Below are 18,382 nucleotides of genomic sequence, written 5' to 3'. Positions count from 1 at the left end.
GTCTTATTAGCATAATCAGACTCTCATCAGCATCATCACACTCTCATCAGCATCATTACACTCTCATCAGCATCATCAGTCTCATTAGCATAATCAGACTCTCATCAGCATCATCACACTCTCATCAGCATCATCAGTCTCATTAGCATAATCAGACTCTCATCAGCATCATCACACTCTCACCAGCATCATCAGACTCTCATCAGCATCATCAGACTCTCATCAGCATCATCACACTCTCATCAGCATCATCAGTCTCATTAGCATAATCAGACTCTCATCAGCATCATCAGACTCTCATCAGCATCATCAGTCTCATTAGCATAATCAGACTCTCATCAGCATCATCACACTCTCATCAGCATCATCAGTCTCATTAGCATAATCCGACTCTCATCAGCATCATCACACTCTCATCAGCATCATCAGTCTCATTAGCATAATCCGACTCTCATCAGCATCATTACACTCTCATCAGCATCATCAGTCTCATTAGCATAATCTCACTCTCATCAGCATCATTACACTCTCATCAGCATCATCCGAGTCTCATTAACATAATTAGACTCTCATCAGCAACATCCCACTCTCATAAGCATAATCAGACTCTCATCAGCATCATCACACTCTCATCAGCATCATCAGAGTCTTATTAGCATAATCAGACACTCATCAGCATCATCAGAGTCTCATTAGCATAATCAGACTCTCATCAGCATCATCAGGCTTCTTTCAGTGAGAAATTCTGTGTCTCTCAGGAACCTGTTTTGTTTGACAGGAATGCTAAACATATTAGTAATTTGTCTGGGTGATTTTACATGCAACACACATAATACGAGTTACATATTTGTGCAAAATATAATTTTGTCAAACATTTTTTCAGATCATGAATAGAATGTAAATTAGTATTACAGTAAAATTCCTTACCACTGGAAATGACATATAGTCCTGATGTTCGACAAACTGATCAACAAGTGTTGGGTTTCTCTAATATAAAGCTGATTACATCTCTTGCAAGTAATGTAGTAGATAACTCCTGCTGTAATACATGAGGATGAAGGGGTGATGACAATTGATTATTTTGCGCCACTTATTTATCTAGATCAGTTGCAGGCTACAGAACCACAGCTCATATCTGAATGGTCATTTATATCACTCTTGATGAGCTGAGATTACAATAGGGGCCCAAAATCTGACAAGAAAATTCCACACCATTACACCACCAGCAGCCTGAACCATTGATACAAATCAGGATGGATTCATGATTTCATGTTGTTTTCACCAAATTCTGATGCTACCATCCTAATGTCAAATCAAATCAAATCAAATATATTTGTATAGCGCTTTTCACAACACATGTTGTCACAAAGCGCTTTACAGGATTTACAAGTGTGACGGGCAGGGTGAGCGAAATAAAAAGGAAGCGATCACGCCAAGTCTCAGGGAAAAAGGATGGTTTAATGAAGAAGTGCGTAAACCAAAAACCCGTGACTTGATCCAAATGAAGGATATAATGACCAGCGGTCAACTGGTACAAAGACAAGACATATATAGATGAACAAACGACCCTCAGGTGAGACGGATCACGGGCTCCGCCCACCCAAGGGACGAACACAACGCAACACGTGACAGGACAGCTGCCGCTGTAGTCGGGGGCGACCAGTAGGGGGCCTGCCGTACTGTGACAACAAGGTTAACAATCGTATGGGTCCAAATCCCTAATGAGCAAGCCAAAGGCGACAGTGGCAAGGAAAAACTCCCTATGATGGTGGGGAATAGGAAGAAACCTTGGGAGGACCAAGACTCAAAAGGGAACCCATCCTCCATTAGGCGGCCCGTTAACACACAAATTACACAAAAACAAATTATACAGACAAATACACAAGTTACAAACAAATCACACAGGCTAAGTATAAGGTAACTAGAATGAAAGTTCTGGGTGTTGATATTAATGTCACAACATAAATAGAACCTCACTGGACCAGGCTCTTCGAATGTTCTGTTTGAGTGAGCCCATGTGAACTGTAGGAGGTGCAGTGTGGTCTTCAGTAAACTTTAGAGATGGTTGTGTATGAAAATCCCAATAAGTCAGTAGTTTCTCAAACACCCAGACCAACCCACTTATCCCCAACAACCATGTCACATTCAAAGTCACTTATGGTAAAACAATATTACAGTAATTCCCATTGTGATGCTCAAATAGCTGATTAGACATTTGCGTTAACAAGCAATTGTGAGAAAGAAACCTAAGAAAGAAAGAAAGTGGTGTACGTGCATATTTATGGTGGAACTCCCAGGTATTTTATGTTTAGCTAAGGTATTTGACATTGTTTTACAGTAAGTACTAGCCTTGTTGCTCTTGGTTTTCTGTGTCACTTTGGGAGTGTGGGTAGTATAGTCAGATTATGGCAACGTCTCTCACTTTCAGTTTCAGTGTGGTCTAGACACACTGTTTGGTATGAGTCTATATACTATGAATGTGCGGAACATGTCTTGGAGGTCTGTAAGATCGCAAGAGGTGTTGGTGTTTGTGTACCAAGGGTCAAAGGGACAGAGTCAGTGGAGACTGAAGGTCTATATAAGTATATACAGTAAATGAAGAAGCTGGAAAGCCAGTCTGGAACCAAAGTACAGACAGACCACAGATAGGGCCAACGTTGGAGATGTGGGAAGGGCGTTAAAACCACAATATGGAGGTGGTAGAGGTTAGAACCATAGTAGCTGGTAGTGGTTAGAACCACAGGAGGTGGTAGAGGTTAGAACCATAGTAGCTGGTAGTGGTTAGAACCACAGTAGATGGTAGAGGTTAGAACCATAGTAGCTGGTAGTGGTTAGAACCACAGTAGATGGTAGAGGTTAGAACCATAGTAGCTGGTAGTGGTTAGAACCACAGTAGATGGTAGAGGTTAGAACCATAGTAGCTGGTAGTGGTTAGAACCACAGTAGATGGTAGAGGTTAGAACCATAGTAGCTGGTGGTGGTTAGAACCACAGTAGGTGGTAGTGGGTAGTGGTTAGAACCACAGGAGGTGGTAGAGGTTAGAACCACAGTAGATGGTAGAGGTTAGAACCATAGTAGCTGGTAGTGGTTAGAACCACAGGAGGTGGTAGAGGTTAGAACCATAGTAGCTGGTAGTGGTTAGAACCACAGTAGATGGTAGAGGTTAGAACCATAGTAGCTGGTAGTGGTTAGAACCACAGTAGATGGTAGAGGTTAGAACCATAGTAGCTGGTGGTGGTTAGAACCACAGTAGGTGGTAGTGGGTAGTGGTTAGAACCACAGGAGGTGGTAGAGGTTAGAACCACAGTAGATGGTAGAGGTTAGAACCATAGTAGCTGGTAGTGGTTAGAACCACAGGAGGTGGTAGAGGTTAGAACCATAGTAGCTGGTAGTGGTTAGAACCACAGTAGATGGTAGAGGTTAGAACCATAGTAGCTGGTAGTGGTTAGAACCACAGTAGATGGTAGAGGTTAGAACCATAGTAGCTGGTGGTGGTTAGAACCACAGTAGGTGGTAGTGGGTAGTGGTTAGAACCACAGGAGGTGGTAGAGGTTAGAACCACAGTAGATGGTAGAGGTTAGAACCATAGTAGCTGGTAGTGGTTAGAACCATAGTAGCTGGTAGTGGTTAGAACCACAGTAGGTGGTAGTGGGTAGTGGTTAGAACCACAGTAGATGGTAGAGGTTAGAATCACAGTAGCTGGTAGTGGTTAGAACCACAGTAGGTGGTAGTGGTTAGTGGTTAGAACCACAGGAGGTGGTAGAGGTTAGAACCACAGTAGGTGGTAGTGGGTAGTGGTTAGAACCACAGGAGGTGGTAGTGGTTAGAACTACAGTAGATGGTAGAGGTTAGAACTACAGTAGGTGGTAATGGTTAGAACTACAGTAGATGGGAGTGGTTAGAGGTGGAGTGGAGATCAGAAACGGGAGCCCCAGAAGTACCTGGAACCCAGAGAATAAAATGAAGAGAGGAAACAGAGAAGAAGGCTTTAAGAAGATTGGGTTAATTTCATATAACACTGGTCAATTCCATGCACCTGCATTTAGATAAATGATGAAAAACTCTATAATGCAATTCACTGTACAGACTAACTGTGGGATGTTGGATATGGGTTCATTTCAACATCTACTACTTTGGGCTTGGATGGGGTTCAGATTTGTTTGATGATTAAAAGAGCCATAAAAATATTATTTTTATTATTCTATTTTTACTATATCCCACACACTCTAACAATAATTTACAAAAAAAATGGAAATCTTAAATTTGAAATGTGGAACAAAATTAACTAATTGTGAATTCAACAAACAAAAATTATAACAAATAAGATCATTGTGCATTTCTTTTGAAATATTATGGCTTAGATGCCTAATGCTTGTCTTTAGTCTATATTTGTAGCCTATATTCACTTTACAGTGGCAACACATTTTGATTAATCACACAGTAAAACAATGTAAAACAATATAAATGAACATTTGGGTCAGGTTCAGACTGTATGTTTGGCAGCTGAGGTTCTGTGGTCTTGGAAGCAGCCCAGATTCAGGGTTTAATTGTAGACCTATGCACACCTCTAGTGCCTAGATGGCAGGATGTTAGTGATGAGGTGATAATGATCAGTAGATGTTAGGGCAGAGCAGGACTCAGTGTGGACCAATCACAGAGCCAACTGCTGTAGAATGTTCTAGGGCGGAGAATCTGTGAAGGTAACACAGGGAAGCAAAATACATTATCATAAAAACATTTTACCGCTCACAATTATATGCAGTCTATCAGTTGATCTTTCAAATAAAATAAAGCTCCATACACTGCTTATTTATATTTTAAAAACATTCTCAACCTCACTTCTGAGTGTAGAGTGTAATTAAATATGCGGGGCATATATGATCAAATAAATCCATTAATTAATAGGGGTGCGGATGTTTTCTCTCATGCATTAATTACATCCTCATTAGCATATCAATTAGATGAATCAGAGATCATGTAATTAAAGCCCAAGAAGGAGCACCTGCTGCCTCTGTTGATGTGTGTGTATGTTTGTGAGGATTCATGTGTGATTGCATAGTGGAGCCTCATCATTATATTGGTTCCTCATTCTGTTCATCTCTGATGGAATTTGTATTCAGACCCAGTGTCAGACAGATTTTAGATTTCTATTACAATATTTTGGCTACCAAGCTGAAACAGATGTTTGAAATAGCTGATAATGAGCATTTAAAAGTAAATAGTTCATTTTTTAGAATACATATGACCAGTTCCATGATTAATTCTAGTTTGGGATTAAATTACAAGGCAGTCTGCATAACAGATAATCACCACTGGAAATTATGTTTGGCCCTAATCTGGGTGAGAGAAACAGTTGAGTTGGTAGAAGGGATATCATGTTTCTCATTTATCACTTTCCAACAATACTAACTTCGTGATACAGTATTTCATTTGAAAGTACTTTTTAGTTTTTTTTTTATCAACTGTATACTGTATAAACTGGTCAACCTCCATTTTGAACGGTTACTGCCCTCTACTGTTCTCTGATGGTATAGTAACACATTTGGAACTGTCTGGGAAGACAGATGTAAAGCTGCTTGTTATGTTTGTTAGAACTGCATTTTTATTATAACATTATAACATTATAACTAATGTCTTCTATCTATTTAAGGACAATTTAAAGATTTCAAAGATCACGTATAACATTTTCTATAAGAGCTTTGGGCAAGTGGAATAACTTTTTACTAAATTAACCAGGGACGCTAAATCTTTAGGCATATATATTTTCATATATATTTTTTCATGTATCATTTCACAGACAGTAAAGCAAAAATATAAACTTTTATAAAATATATATTTTTTGAAGCACATCTACCCTTTGTGACATTTTAACATTAGGATATAATCAAATAAGTCATCACAACATTTATTCAAAAGTTTTTGTTTACTATTTTTCTTTTAACTTAAAAAAGCAATGAGTAACACATTTGTTCTTTCTGTATTGTAATGGTCTGTCAGCTAGGCATGATAGTGCTGGTGCTGGAGGTCAGGTGAAAGGAGGATCTTCTATAATACAGGGACTGGAGTTCTACTGACAACCATGTGGGCTTTGTGGAAGCAAAATTCTTTCTTACTCCAGTCAGGTCTCTCAGGTCTTCATACAGTAATCTACTGGTGATTCCTAAAAGCTGATTAAAGATTGTTGAGGGTGCTTTTAGCCACTATGGCGCAAAGCTCTGGAACTCTCTTCCTGAAGAGCTCAGAGGCATTTTATCTCTGCACAGCTTCAAGAAGAGTCTCAAAACCTTCTTTAATTTCTTTTAACATTTTCTTTTTGTCTTCTTATCTTTGCTTCCTTTTAATGTTTCTTTTTATTTATTCTGTAAAGCACTTGCATGTATGAATGGTGCTATACAAATAAAGATTATTATATTATTATTATTAATGAGAGTGTCTTTGGGCAGCCCACGAGATAAAAAGATCTCAGACATTTTGACAGCACATCTCCTGGCTGAAAACACACTTGATTTAGCTAACCAGTTAATTGCCAGATTTAATAATGAGTTAATGAATTACGTTAGAATACATTAGCAAAATCCAATTAGTACTATACCCAACAGCAGATGGCAGTATAACATAGGAGGTTATGTTTTAGAAATAATTTAAAAAATGTTTGAAGAAGCGCAATATAATGTGACTGCAATGACAACTTTATCTTTGGTAAAGTATTTTTTCATATTGTTTGTAATACCTGTAGTAATATTGTTGTGGAATATAGTGATCTTAGGAGTCATGTTGGTTAACTGTAATATGAGCATTAAAATAAGCAGCAGCACATGGGACAGGTGTGATGAATATTGTGCTATGTGACATCCATTCTATGTTTTACATCAGTCATAATGATAAATCCTCATAGATTCCTTTTTGGCATAATCTGCTCTTATACTTTAGTTAAGCCTCTACTATGAACTTATGAACTAGTATGAACATGTTAAACATATGACTGAGTGTGACAAGCAACAGAGGGTACTTCCCTAGAACCAGAAGGCCATTTGATCCATATCTAGGGTGTAGGACTAAATTAGCTGAGTTAATGATGATAGTCCCCAGGGCACTCTTTACCTGAAGTAGCACTGAATGATTTGTGCTGTTTTTGAGTATGTCCTTATGCTAAGCTGAACAAAGCCAAGTCAGTAATGAGCATTAATCTCACACACTGCTCCTGGAAGCCTAGTGCACATGCCCTGTCACTCTAGTGCACAATTCTGCTCACAAATCAAGAGTAAATAATAGAATTCACAGTTGGGGAAAAAAAACAAACTACTGCCATGACACTGCATTAAAACCTCTCAGGTTATACTCACCTGTCACTGTTCAAGACTGAGATGTAGCTTGAAAACTTTATCTCCCTTGCTTCAACTGTTGTGACTCCTTCCACCCCTGACATCTTCCTCTCCTGTGGCTCCTCCCGCCCCTGACGCCTTCGTCTCCTGTGGCTCCTCCCACCCCTGACACCTTCCTCTCCTGTGGCTCCTCCCACCCCTGACACCTTCCTCTAGTTGTGATAATGATTTGGGTGGAAAGTAATGTCTCAGTGAGCCCTCATGACTGTAGTCACCTCGTAACCCCTCCCTTTAGTTATGCTGCTATAGATACGCCTGCCGGAGCCACATGCTAATCACTGTGTCCTATATATATATGGTTGTTTACAGTTTTTTTCAGTCAATTTGGTTCATTTCTCACATCATAGTTTACATTGGTATCACAACAAGTGCATTTCTCAAAATAGTTAGCGCAGATAGCGTTTTTGCCTCAAAAGCAAATATTTAGGTCAGTCAATTTGTCAGTGCCATCAGAGTATCTAGTCTGTGTGCCATTGCCTATGAACAAGGTGGTCAAAATACTTAGTCATGTTGTCAGTGCAACTATAAGTCACAGTCAGTGCAGACTGTATATTCTGATGGAAACTATCTAAGCTTTTGATTTCAAGAATGCTGCACATTCTGTGGTATATCAAATACATGTTACACACATACAAACTTACATGGAACACAAAGTTACACATGACTGTATGTGGGAGACTGATAGCAAGAAATTGGACTGGAATCAAATTTGTACAGCAATATTGTTTGACTGTATTGTTCGCACTGCAATTTGTTGACAAAAACAAATCTGATTTGCAGGAAAAACTGCATAATTAAAAACTTACTCTACACATTTAAAACAACCTGAGCACATACAGACTCCTCTTGTTGAGGTGTGAACCTCCTGCCACACCTATGAGCTAGTTTTGATGTTCTATATGGTATAGGAATGCAAAAATGCAAAACAAAACATTTACAGTTTTTTACGACTGCTAACGTGTTTGTTCAATCTGTAGTCACATTTTCAAAACTCTAAACACAGTGAACACAACATCAGTCTTCAGTGGCTATACAATTAGTACAATTCATGTTGTTACATAATAATTTACAGTAATGTCCCTAATACAGTAAAATATAGCCTTTACTGCAAAACTGTTACTGACTCCTTTTATGTCTAATCTACATTCCATATAGTACCTAACAGTAAATATCACTCATTGTGTAGGCAGTATGTTGCCAAAAATGCACACATTTGAAAAAAAAAGTCCAAATGAAGCGGATTGGAGTAAAACTAATCGGCTTCTGACTAAGAAAACAGATGTTACTGTAAAATGTCTGTTGTTTGCTGGGAGAGAGTAAAATATTACATGTAATACTGTTTCTATATTGCCATCAAATGTTAGTTTTTTTACAGTGATTGTGCAGTGATTGACTATGTTCATTTCGAATAGAGAATCTGTGCTAGTGTTTGAAAGAATGATGGGATACTGAACCAGGTTTGCTGTGTTTTAACAAAGTTGGTGTATAAAGAGAAAACTTGGTTTGCGTTGTGAAATGCAGAGTTGGTATTTTATTTGTGACGGGTAGGGTGAGCGAAAATAAATGGAAGCGATCACGCCAAGTCTCAGGGAAATAGGATGGTTTAATATGTAAAGTGCGCAAACCAAAACCCGTGAACTGATCCAAATTAAGGATATAATAACCAGCAGTCAACTGGTACAAAGACAAGACATATATAGACAAACAAACGATCCTCAGGTGAGACGGATCGCGGGATCCGCCCACCTGAGGGACGAACACAACACCACACCCACAGGACAAGCTGCTGCTGTAGACGGGGGCGACCAGTAGGGGGCCGCCGTACTGTGACAGATCCCCCCTCCAAGCCGCACTCCCCTCCACCGGCTGTGCGGCCTACAGCAGCAGCACACAAAACAAAGGGGCAGGAAGGCAGGGACAAGGTACACACCCCCTATAGGTACACACCCCCTATAGTCCTGGAGCTGCAACACAAAAACAAACATAGATTAGCTCACCTACCTGGGCGGGACCCTGGACCGACTGGGCCGTCAACAAGACAAAACCACGCCCCGGTTGGTCACAGGGCCCTCACGCCTTAACCGGCATTAAGCCGCTTAGCCCCCCATGGTGTGCGGACGGAGACCAACGGCGCCCCACTCGTCCGTGGTGCCTGAGTGCCTCCTTGGGGCGCGGCTACTCCACCCACTAACCGCTCCCGGCTGCCTTACCTCTCGGAGCTGACCCCTGCCCTTAGCTAGGGGTCACCCCGGGCTCCTGGGGAGACAACCCCTCCCGGGTTGACTCATCGCAAGGTGGACTCCTCCACCCAACGCAGGAGCACCAGAGACCAGGGTCCTGGGAAATCTGCCACAGGGACACCCTGGTCACCCCGAGCTTGAAGGGGAGGGTCTCTATCGGGAGACCCTTCGCTGTCCGGGAGTGCCGCCTCTCACCACCAGGAACCTGCACACAAAGCACTGCACAACCATGTCATCACAAAGGCGCCGAAGTGGGAGGACCAGGCGTCCTACCACACTAAACACATAGGCGCCAACATATAAATACGCGCACTTACCCTGATCCCCCTTCCATGGGGGAGGGGTCTCCTTCTCAGCAGGGGACGTCCACCGGCTCAGGAGAACCCCCCACGTTCCTGGTCAGGGCCTCCCTCAGGAGCGACGCCCTCCATACCACACTCTGTGGCATGGGACCTTCACTGGTCCACCCCCAACACACACTCAAGGGGGAGGAGCATGTGTGGAATTACACAAAACAAATCACGCAAGACGCTAGGACAAACGAACACGAAAAGACAAAATACAAAAGACAAATGGACAGGACCCACAAACGCTCGCTCTGCAAACCGTGACGCAACCACTCCGACTCGCAGTCGCTCCCCAATTCCAACACGGAACACATGGGGAGCGAGGCGACAAAAGCGAGTGATACTCGCGTCACGGTTCACAGGGACGCGCCTCTCCGGCTCGCAGTCGCTCACAACAGACAACACACAACACAGAGAGCGAGGCGACAATGCCGAGAGGCTCACGCATCTCACACGCACAACATTCAAACGTGTGCGTGCGAAACGCACATCCATAAAAGAGGAGCTTTACGGGGGCAACGGACTCCAGTCCTCGCCGTGTTACAAACAATACACTAGACCAGGGGTTCTTAACCTGGGGGTCGGGGGGTCGCGACGTATTTCCAGGGGGGTCACGAATGTGACACAAATTAAGGTGTTTTCTGAGTTAAATGTGCGACAAATCAGGTTCGGAGCTAAACTTTGTTGTTCTTTACTCGGCCTGGACAAGTGGAGCCACAACGTGCATGCGCAAACCTGAATCAAGACTCAGAATGAGGCAGTTTGATTGAGTAAAGTTTATTGAATCAAACTGCCTCATTCTGAGTCTTGATTCAGGGTCACGCATGCACGTTGTGGCTCCGCTCGTCCAGGCTGGATTAACATGGATCGTGTTTTAGAACGTCGAACTGAAAGTGGGGATGCAAAACGCCCACTTCCAGGAACTTCTGAAAAGAAAAAAATGAAGAAAGTGAAAAAATATGATGAAAAGTACTTGGAATATGGATTTACGCAGACAAGCAAAGGAGAGGATGCACGACCGCAGTGTGTTGTTTGTGGCGAAGTGCTAGCCAAGTAAAGTCTCAGGCCCTCCAAATTGCTACGCCATTTGCAGACGAAGCACTCAAGTGTTCAATCAAAACCTGTGGAGTTTTTCGAACGTAAACTGCAGGAGCTAAGAGGCCAGCAGCATGCACTCCAGAAAGCCACCACGGTTAACTAAAAGGCTCTGAAGGCGTCATTCATTATATCACACTGGATTGCAAAGACCGGGAAGCCGCACACACTAGGTGAAAGTTTTTTCTTACCGTGTGCCAAAGAAACGGTTTCAATAATGTGTGGGAAAAGTGCTGCGGACCAGCTAGCACTAATACCAATCTCAAATGATACGGTGTCCAACCGCATTAGCCGTTTGACCAAAGACGTCGAAGAGCAGGTTATCGACAAGATAAAATCAAGCGTATACTTTGCTTTGCAACTTGATGAAACTACAGATGTGTCTGGAGAGGCGCAATTGCTTGTTTATGCAAGATTTGTCGAAGAAAAAGAAATTGGTGAGTCCCATCCCTGGACGAGTTACTGGCGAACATATTTTTGTTTTGCTGGATACTTATGTACGTGACCATGGCATTGACTGGAACAAGTGTGTGGGGATATGCTCAGATGGCGCATGAGCGATGACTGGCAAACATAGTGGGTTAGTTGCAAAAGTCCAGGCTGTTGCCCCGCTGGCTTTGTGGACTCACTGTATGATACATAGACAAGCGCTCGCAGCTAAAAGAATGCCCACTGATCTCAAACTTGTAATGGATGAAGCTGTTCGTGCTGTCAATACCATCAAGGTGAGTGCTACAAGTGGACGACTTTTCAAAAGAGCACCACCAGTTGTACCATTGTGAAGTGCGATGGCTGTCCAGGGGTAACGTGCTGAGTCGCCTTTACGAGCTCCGTGATGAGGTGAGGGCATTTTTAATGGAGAAAAGCTCGCCGCTAGCTGTTAGGTTTTCTCAAGAAAAATGGCTTGCACAGCTAGCTTACCTGGCTGACATTTTCAAATGGCTCAATGAGTTAAATGCAGGACTACAGGGGAAAAACACATCCATTTTCTCTCTTTCTGACAAGCTTGAGGCTTGGATCAGGAAACTGTGCTTGTGGAAATCTCATCTGGAAAACGAAAACTTTGAGGCGTTTCCTACTCTGGAGGAGTTTTTGAACAGCAGGGACGTTTGTAAGGCTGAGATGTGTGAGCTCATTCAGGCTCATCTTGATGGAATGACGACTCAGTTTCGGGAGTATTTTCCTGAAAACAGTACAGTGTCCACAAGAGAGGAATGGATACGCAATCCTTTCTCTGCAAAGCAAACAGGATTGTCTCTTGAAATGGAAGAGTCGCTGATTGATCTGGCCACTGACCCAGCGCTGAAACAGAGGTTCACAGAACACGGTCTGCCTGAATTCTGGATTTCACTGTTCATGGAATTCCCAGTTCAATGGCGTTGAAAAAGCTAATTCCTTTTGGATCAACATTTCTCTGTGAATCTGGGTTTTCTGCGCTTACATGTCTAAAAAGCAAATACAGAGCCCGCCTCAAAGTTGAAGATGATTTGCGACTCTTCCTGAGCCCTACTAAGCCGCGCATCGAACATCTTTGTACTTCAATTCAGGCCCAACCAGCACACTAAGTACGTCAATTTAAATTATTATTTTCATATTTTTGCAAATATGAGGGGGGGGGGGGGTCGCGAAATTTACTGGAGACTAAAAGGGGGTCCCAGAGTGAAAAGGGTTAAGAACCCCTGCACTAGACAAACGAACATTTAAACACGGCGGGACGAGTGGAGACCGACCTAGCTCACTCTCATACGAAACATACAACACCACGCAGACAAACACTTACCACGAGACATGACCACGAACGAAGGAAAAAGTAAAGGAGACTGGCGGCTTCCGAAGGGTGGCTGGTTATTCTGTGACGGGTAGGGTGATCGAAAATAAATGGAAGCGATCACGCCAAGTCTCAGGGAAATAGGATGGTTTAATATGTAAAGTGCGCAAACCAAAACCCGTGAACTGATCCAAATTAAGGATATAATAACCAGCAGTCAACTGATACAAAGACAAGACATATATAGACGAACAAACGACCCTCAGGCTTTTGAACAGGATATTAACTATTTGGCTGTTTGTGTGAGGTCAATGTGTTACTGTGTTTAGAGTTTTGAAAATGTATCACAAGTATTGGGAAACGCATGTTAGCAGTCATCAAAAACTGTAATAATGTCAGAATTTATATCATTGTGCAGCATTACAGCAGAGAGCACATTTCTGAATTTAATACATGTTTTCTCTAAGAAATGATTGAAGACAGAGTTGTTCTTCCAATATTTGGCTGCACCCAGCGACCAGCTTCAGCCATTGTAAGACCATGGCTTACATGTAAAACATGGTCCACAATTGTTGCCCCTATTTCACTGTTTTGTCCCCTCAGCCTTACAACACAGTATTACCCCTCTACACCACACAGTCTTACCCCTCTACACCACAGTCTTACCCCTCTACACCACAGTCTTCCCACTCTACACCACAGTCTTACCCCTCTACACCACAGTCTTATCCCTCTACACCACACAGTATTACCCCTCTACACCACACAGTCTTACCCCTCTACACCACACAGTCTTACTCCTCTACACCACACAGTCTTACCCCTCTACACCACACAGTCTTACCCCTCTACACCACAGTCTTACCCCTCTACACCACACAGTCTTACCCCTCTACACCACACAGTCTTACCCCTCTACACCACACAGTCTTACTCCTCTACACCACACAGTCTTACCCCTCTACACCACACAGTCTTACCTCTCTACACCACACAGTCTTACTCCTCTTCTTGGCTGTTCACCCTCTACATGGCCTCGTGTTTCCATTATGAGACTTTGTGATACTGCAGTGTTTAGCATCTATAAATGTTTGCCAATTACAGTAAAGGTTCATGAGACACACCTCTGACCTGTGTTTGAAACCATTGGTTGATCTAAACCTTCACCAATTCTCTTTCTTACTATAACTGAATGTTCACCTGCAAAATATTTAATCAAATTAGGATAAATTACCAAATAGTAACAAAAAATAAACTAAATAAATGAATGTAAAATGATGCCTTAGAGATTATGTTCAACATGTTCAGCACTTTTGCATATAATGACCTAGGCGATGACCTTAAAGACTAAATGTTTTGGAGGGTAAGATGACATAAGCAATTGATAATGTAAAAAACAACAGACAATTGTCCATGTCCATTTGCAAAATGTTAAACACAATGCGAAATGCAATTATGATGTACACAAGTGACAAGGAGATGTGGAGATTGAATTAACAATTTTGAGAATTTCAATTCTGATCTGAGCAATGAACCAAATCGACTGAGAAAAACTGTAAATTGGTGTTCACATACTTAACCTTTGTTTTATATTCTGGTTACATGATTCACCCAAAGACAATACTTTTTTGCCAGTGGATGTGCCGGTGACGTGGATGGATGTGTTATTACCGCCAGCAGATGTGCCCATGAGATGAGGGCCACATCTACACTGGAGGGACTGGGACTGCGTGGCTTGGAATTAGAACTATAACTAGAACTATATAACTATTATATAGAACTATATTAGAACTATAAAAGTGTACTTTTACTAGCGGGCCGCCCAATGGAGGATGGGCTCCCTTTTGAGTCTTGGTCCTCCCAAGGTTTCTTCTTAATCCCCACCTAGGGAGTTTTTCTTTGCCACTGTTGCCCCAGGTTTGCTCATTAAGGATCTGGAACCATGTGATTGTAAAGTTTCTTTGTGACATGTGGTCTAAAAAGTGCTATATAAAGAAATTTGACTTTGACTTTCTCTACTGTGGCTCCTCCCACAACCTGGCCCCTTCCTGTACTGTGGCTCCTCCCACAACCTGGCCCCTTCCTGTTCTGTGGCTCCTATTGTGGCTACTGTGGCTTGGTCTGTGGGAGCTTGGAATTGGATATCTATAAAGGTGCCTGGAATCAAGTGCATATGAATGAATACAAATTTGTCTTAAAGTAAATAAATAAACAAATATGCACTTTGTGTTACTAAGAACTAAAAGAAGATTTACAACACTGGTTGTGTCTTGTCATTTCTGAACAAAGGCTAGTAATAACAAGCTTTTTGTTTAATTTATAAACTGCATAATTGCATCATTTGAGATGTTTGCTGGACCATAACAGCAGTCTGACAAACTAAATGCCCATTGGGACCACTGACATATTTAATGTCAGGCACAGACTGTACACCTGTCCATGTTTTTATACACCTTGGAGTGAGGCACATACACACCATTAAATCCCCCATGGACACATCAGTCTGCCCTATTGGCTAAGTCACCTCAATAATGACCTATTCTACTCTTACCTCGACAGTGATTGCTGAAATCATATTCTGACCTAAGAAATTATTTGATGAAGAAATGATTTGCCACCATGATGTGAGTAGTGTATGTTTCATCATTCATAAACCATCAGAATGAAGACACGGTCTCTACGGACTCTCGTCATTAGCACAACCAAGCTGCCCATTCACAGAAGGCATCCCAGGAAATACATATAACAGATGCTATAAACACTTATTGTGACTAAGAATTGTGAAAGGTTGCTAAAATATTTCACAATGATTAATGATGAACATTTTTAAAGCTGCAGTATACAGTAACATGCCTTCATGCACAGACTGTGCTACAGGACCTGTGACAGACTCAAGGGCAGGTCTCTTCTCAGGGCAGTCTTCTTCAGGTCTCTTCTCAGGGCAGTCTTCTTCAGGTCTCTTCTCAGGGCAGGCATTCACAGTTTCACTTGTTTCTATATGAAATGGTAAAACAGAGTGAGGCAATAAGATCCAGAGAGAAAGATGTTATGGTGGATAACCCCTGAGGTTCTGATGGTGGAGAACCCCTGAGGTTCTGATGGTGGAGAACCCCTGAGGTTCTGATGGTGGAGAACCCCTGAGGTTCTGATTGTGGTGGAAAACCCCTGAGGTTCTGATGGTGGATTTTCTTTCTCTATGCAAAGAAAATCAGAGAAGAAGTGACAGAGAGGCACATACTATGATCATTATCCTCCCTCTGCTTAATTTCTTTACAGGGTGCATTTCTATGTCTGTGGTACTTGTGCACAGACAGGGACACCACACAAATACACGTAATCCCCCTCACACGCCACAACCCCCCACTGCAGACCCAGCAGTATAGACCCATCACACATGGTGCATCAACAGACCCCATGGGTGCTAAACACTGCGCCTCAGTTGTAGGAGAGTTAGGGTATACAGGGTATATATACCCTGTGTATTGGGTTGGCGCAACACAGTAGGATGGGGAGAAACACGACTGTCTGCAGAGCATGTTTGGAGCATTTCCCCCCAAACCTCACAGTGCTCAGAAAACTGGCTACCTCCTCTAACAAACAACCCTCACAAAGAGATAAACATGCTGCCAGACTGATCATCACTGCCACAAGAGTTGCTTAAAGGCATCAGATTTTTATCAGTAACTCTGTGCTTGGTCTTTTATGCTTTGGTGCAGTTCAGTGTTCAAGCTTTTCTGAGAGGACGGATGGATAGTAGCAAAGTAAGATGGAGCAAGTGAGAGAAACCCTGCATCGGCCGTCTAATGCCTTCACACCCGCTGTTGATCCTCTGCGCAATACCGACATAGACAAGCAGGGAGAGGGGAAAGAGGGAGGGAGGGAGGGAGGGAGAGAGAGAGGGAGAGGGTGGGAGGGAGGGAGAGAGAGAGGGAGAGAGAGGGAGAAAGAGAGGGAAGAGCGTGCTCTGCTGCGGCAGCATTCCGTTCACTAAACGGCTCGTGCGGGTCTGACTGCCTGACAACCCCTGCAGCGTAGAGAGAGAGAGAGAGAGAGAGAGAGAGAGAGAGAGACAGACAGACAGAGAGCGGGAACGTGTACGAGAGTCAGACAGCGCAACGGAGAGAGCAAGCGACAGAGAGTCCGAGAGACAGACAACAGGGAAGAAAGAGAGTGAGAGTGCGAAAGAGAGCGAGAGAGAGAAAGAACAGGAGGAGGGTGGGCAGGCTTCCTCTGCTGCTGTGGGGCTGTGTAGACGCGACGCGGTGCTCTCAGGTGACGGACACTCTCACCAGCATCGAGCCAGCAGCCCGAGCCCTGGACCTCCCCGAGCTTCCCCAGACCAGCAGCAGTAGCAGGCGCAGGGGCTCGCCGACACAGCGCCATGGCACAAGCCGCCAAGCACCTCCGCAAGAACAAGGACTTAGAGGCTCTCGCCGAGCAGGAGCGCAAAGAGAAGGAGGAGGAGAGGGTGAAGAAGAGGAGCCGCTCGCGGGACAAGAAGCGCAAGGTAAGAGCCAGGCGGGAGCAGAGGGGACAGGAGCGAGAGGGGGAGTGGAGGAGAGGCAGAACCCCCCCCCCCTTCTGTCTTGAGCCAAAGGTGTTGGGACAGTAGCTGTACAACGAAGGAGAACACACATGCTGTAAGCACATTGTTAGACTGTCACACGCACACTCAGACATGCACACACACACATGCACACATACACGCACACACACACACACACATACACGCACACATACACGCACACACACACACACATACACGCACACACACACACACATGCACACATACACGCACACACACACACACACATACACGCACACATACACGCACACACACACACATGCACACACACATACACGCACACACACACACATACACGCACACACACACACACACACACACACACACACACACACACACACACACACACACACACACACACACAAACACACACACGAGGTAGATGAAGGATAAGCAGCCTGCAGCATTGTGACCGGACAGGCTCAGGAAGATTTCTATAATCACTTGTGAGCCAAACAGCACACAAAATCTGCACATCAGCCCTAGGTGGGAACTAGACCAGACCAGACGACCATCTGATGCTAGTGTTCCAACAGAGTTGGCTCCTGTTTGAGGTGGTGCTGTGTAGAGTTGCGCTGGCAGTGCTGTGGTGGTTGGAGCAGGTAGAGCTGATCCCTGTTTCCTGTAGAGCACTGCAGAGTGTTGAGTTACAGCCGCTCCCCGCGACCAGCTCTGTGCAAGTGTCGGTGGAAGACATGTCGATATTCTCACTATCTCTTTTGCTCTTCTCTGTTTTTCTCCCTCTCTCATTTCTCTTGCTTCTACTTTCTCTGTTTCTGTTGCATTTGTTTTTTGAAAATAAAAGATTATTCATGTATTCTTTGTTCTGTGTATATAGATTTCAGTGATAATCCACGCAGTCTGCATACTGTCCACATAGACTTCCATGTACTTATGAGACAAAGAAAAGCCCAGACTGTGTTGCTGCTCAAAGTCTGAAAAGATGAATGGTGATATCTTCATTT

At 43.3% G+C, this 18,382-nt stretch overlaps 1 protein-coding gene across 3 annotated transcripts in view; it reads left to right on the top strand.

Annotated features, from left to right (window-relative positions):
- The first annotated feature begins 17,153 nt into the window (after nucleotides 1-17,153).
- Nucleotides 17,154-18,382, top strand: part of ank1a (ankyrin 1, erythrocytic a) — a 179,583-nt gene continuing 178,354 nt past the window's right edge. The window contains exon 1 of one of the 3 annotated variants that reach the window (XM_076987209.1): nucleotides 17,154-17,339. In XM_076987209.1, coding sequence (XP_076843324.1) covers nucleotides 17,214-17,339 — 126 coding nt within the window. In that variant the 5' untranslated portion in view covers nucleotides 17,154-17,213. The remainder of the gene's footprint in view (nucleotides 17,340-18,382) is intronic. The other 2 variants (XM_076987210.1, XM_076987208.1) reach the window with 2 other exon arrangements.

This window comes from Brachyhypopomus gauderio, unplaced genomic scaffold (genome assembly GCF_052324685.1).
Source record: "Brachyhypopomus gauderio isolate BG-103 unplaced genomic scaffold, BGAUD_0.2 sc51, whole genome shotgun sequence".
Taxonomy (NCBI): Eukaryota; Metazoa; Chordata; class Actinopteri; order Gymnotiformes; family Hypopomidae; genus Brachyhypopomus; species Brachyhypopomus gauderio.
Note: the sequence above shows the minus strand (reverse complement) of the source record. Positions and strands in the feature narration are given on the sequence as shown.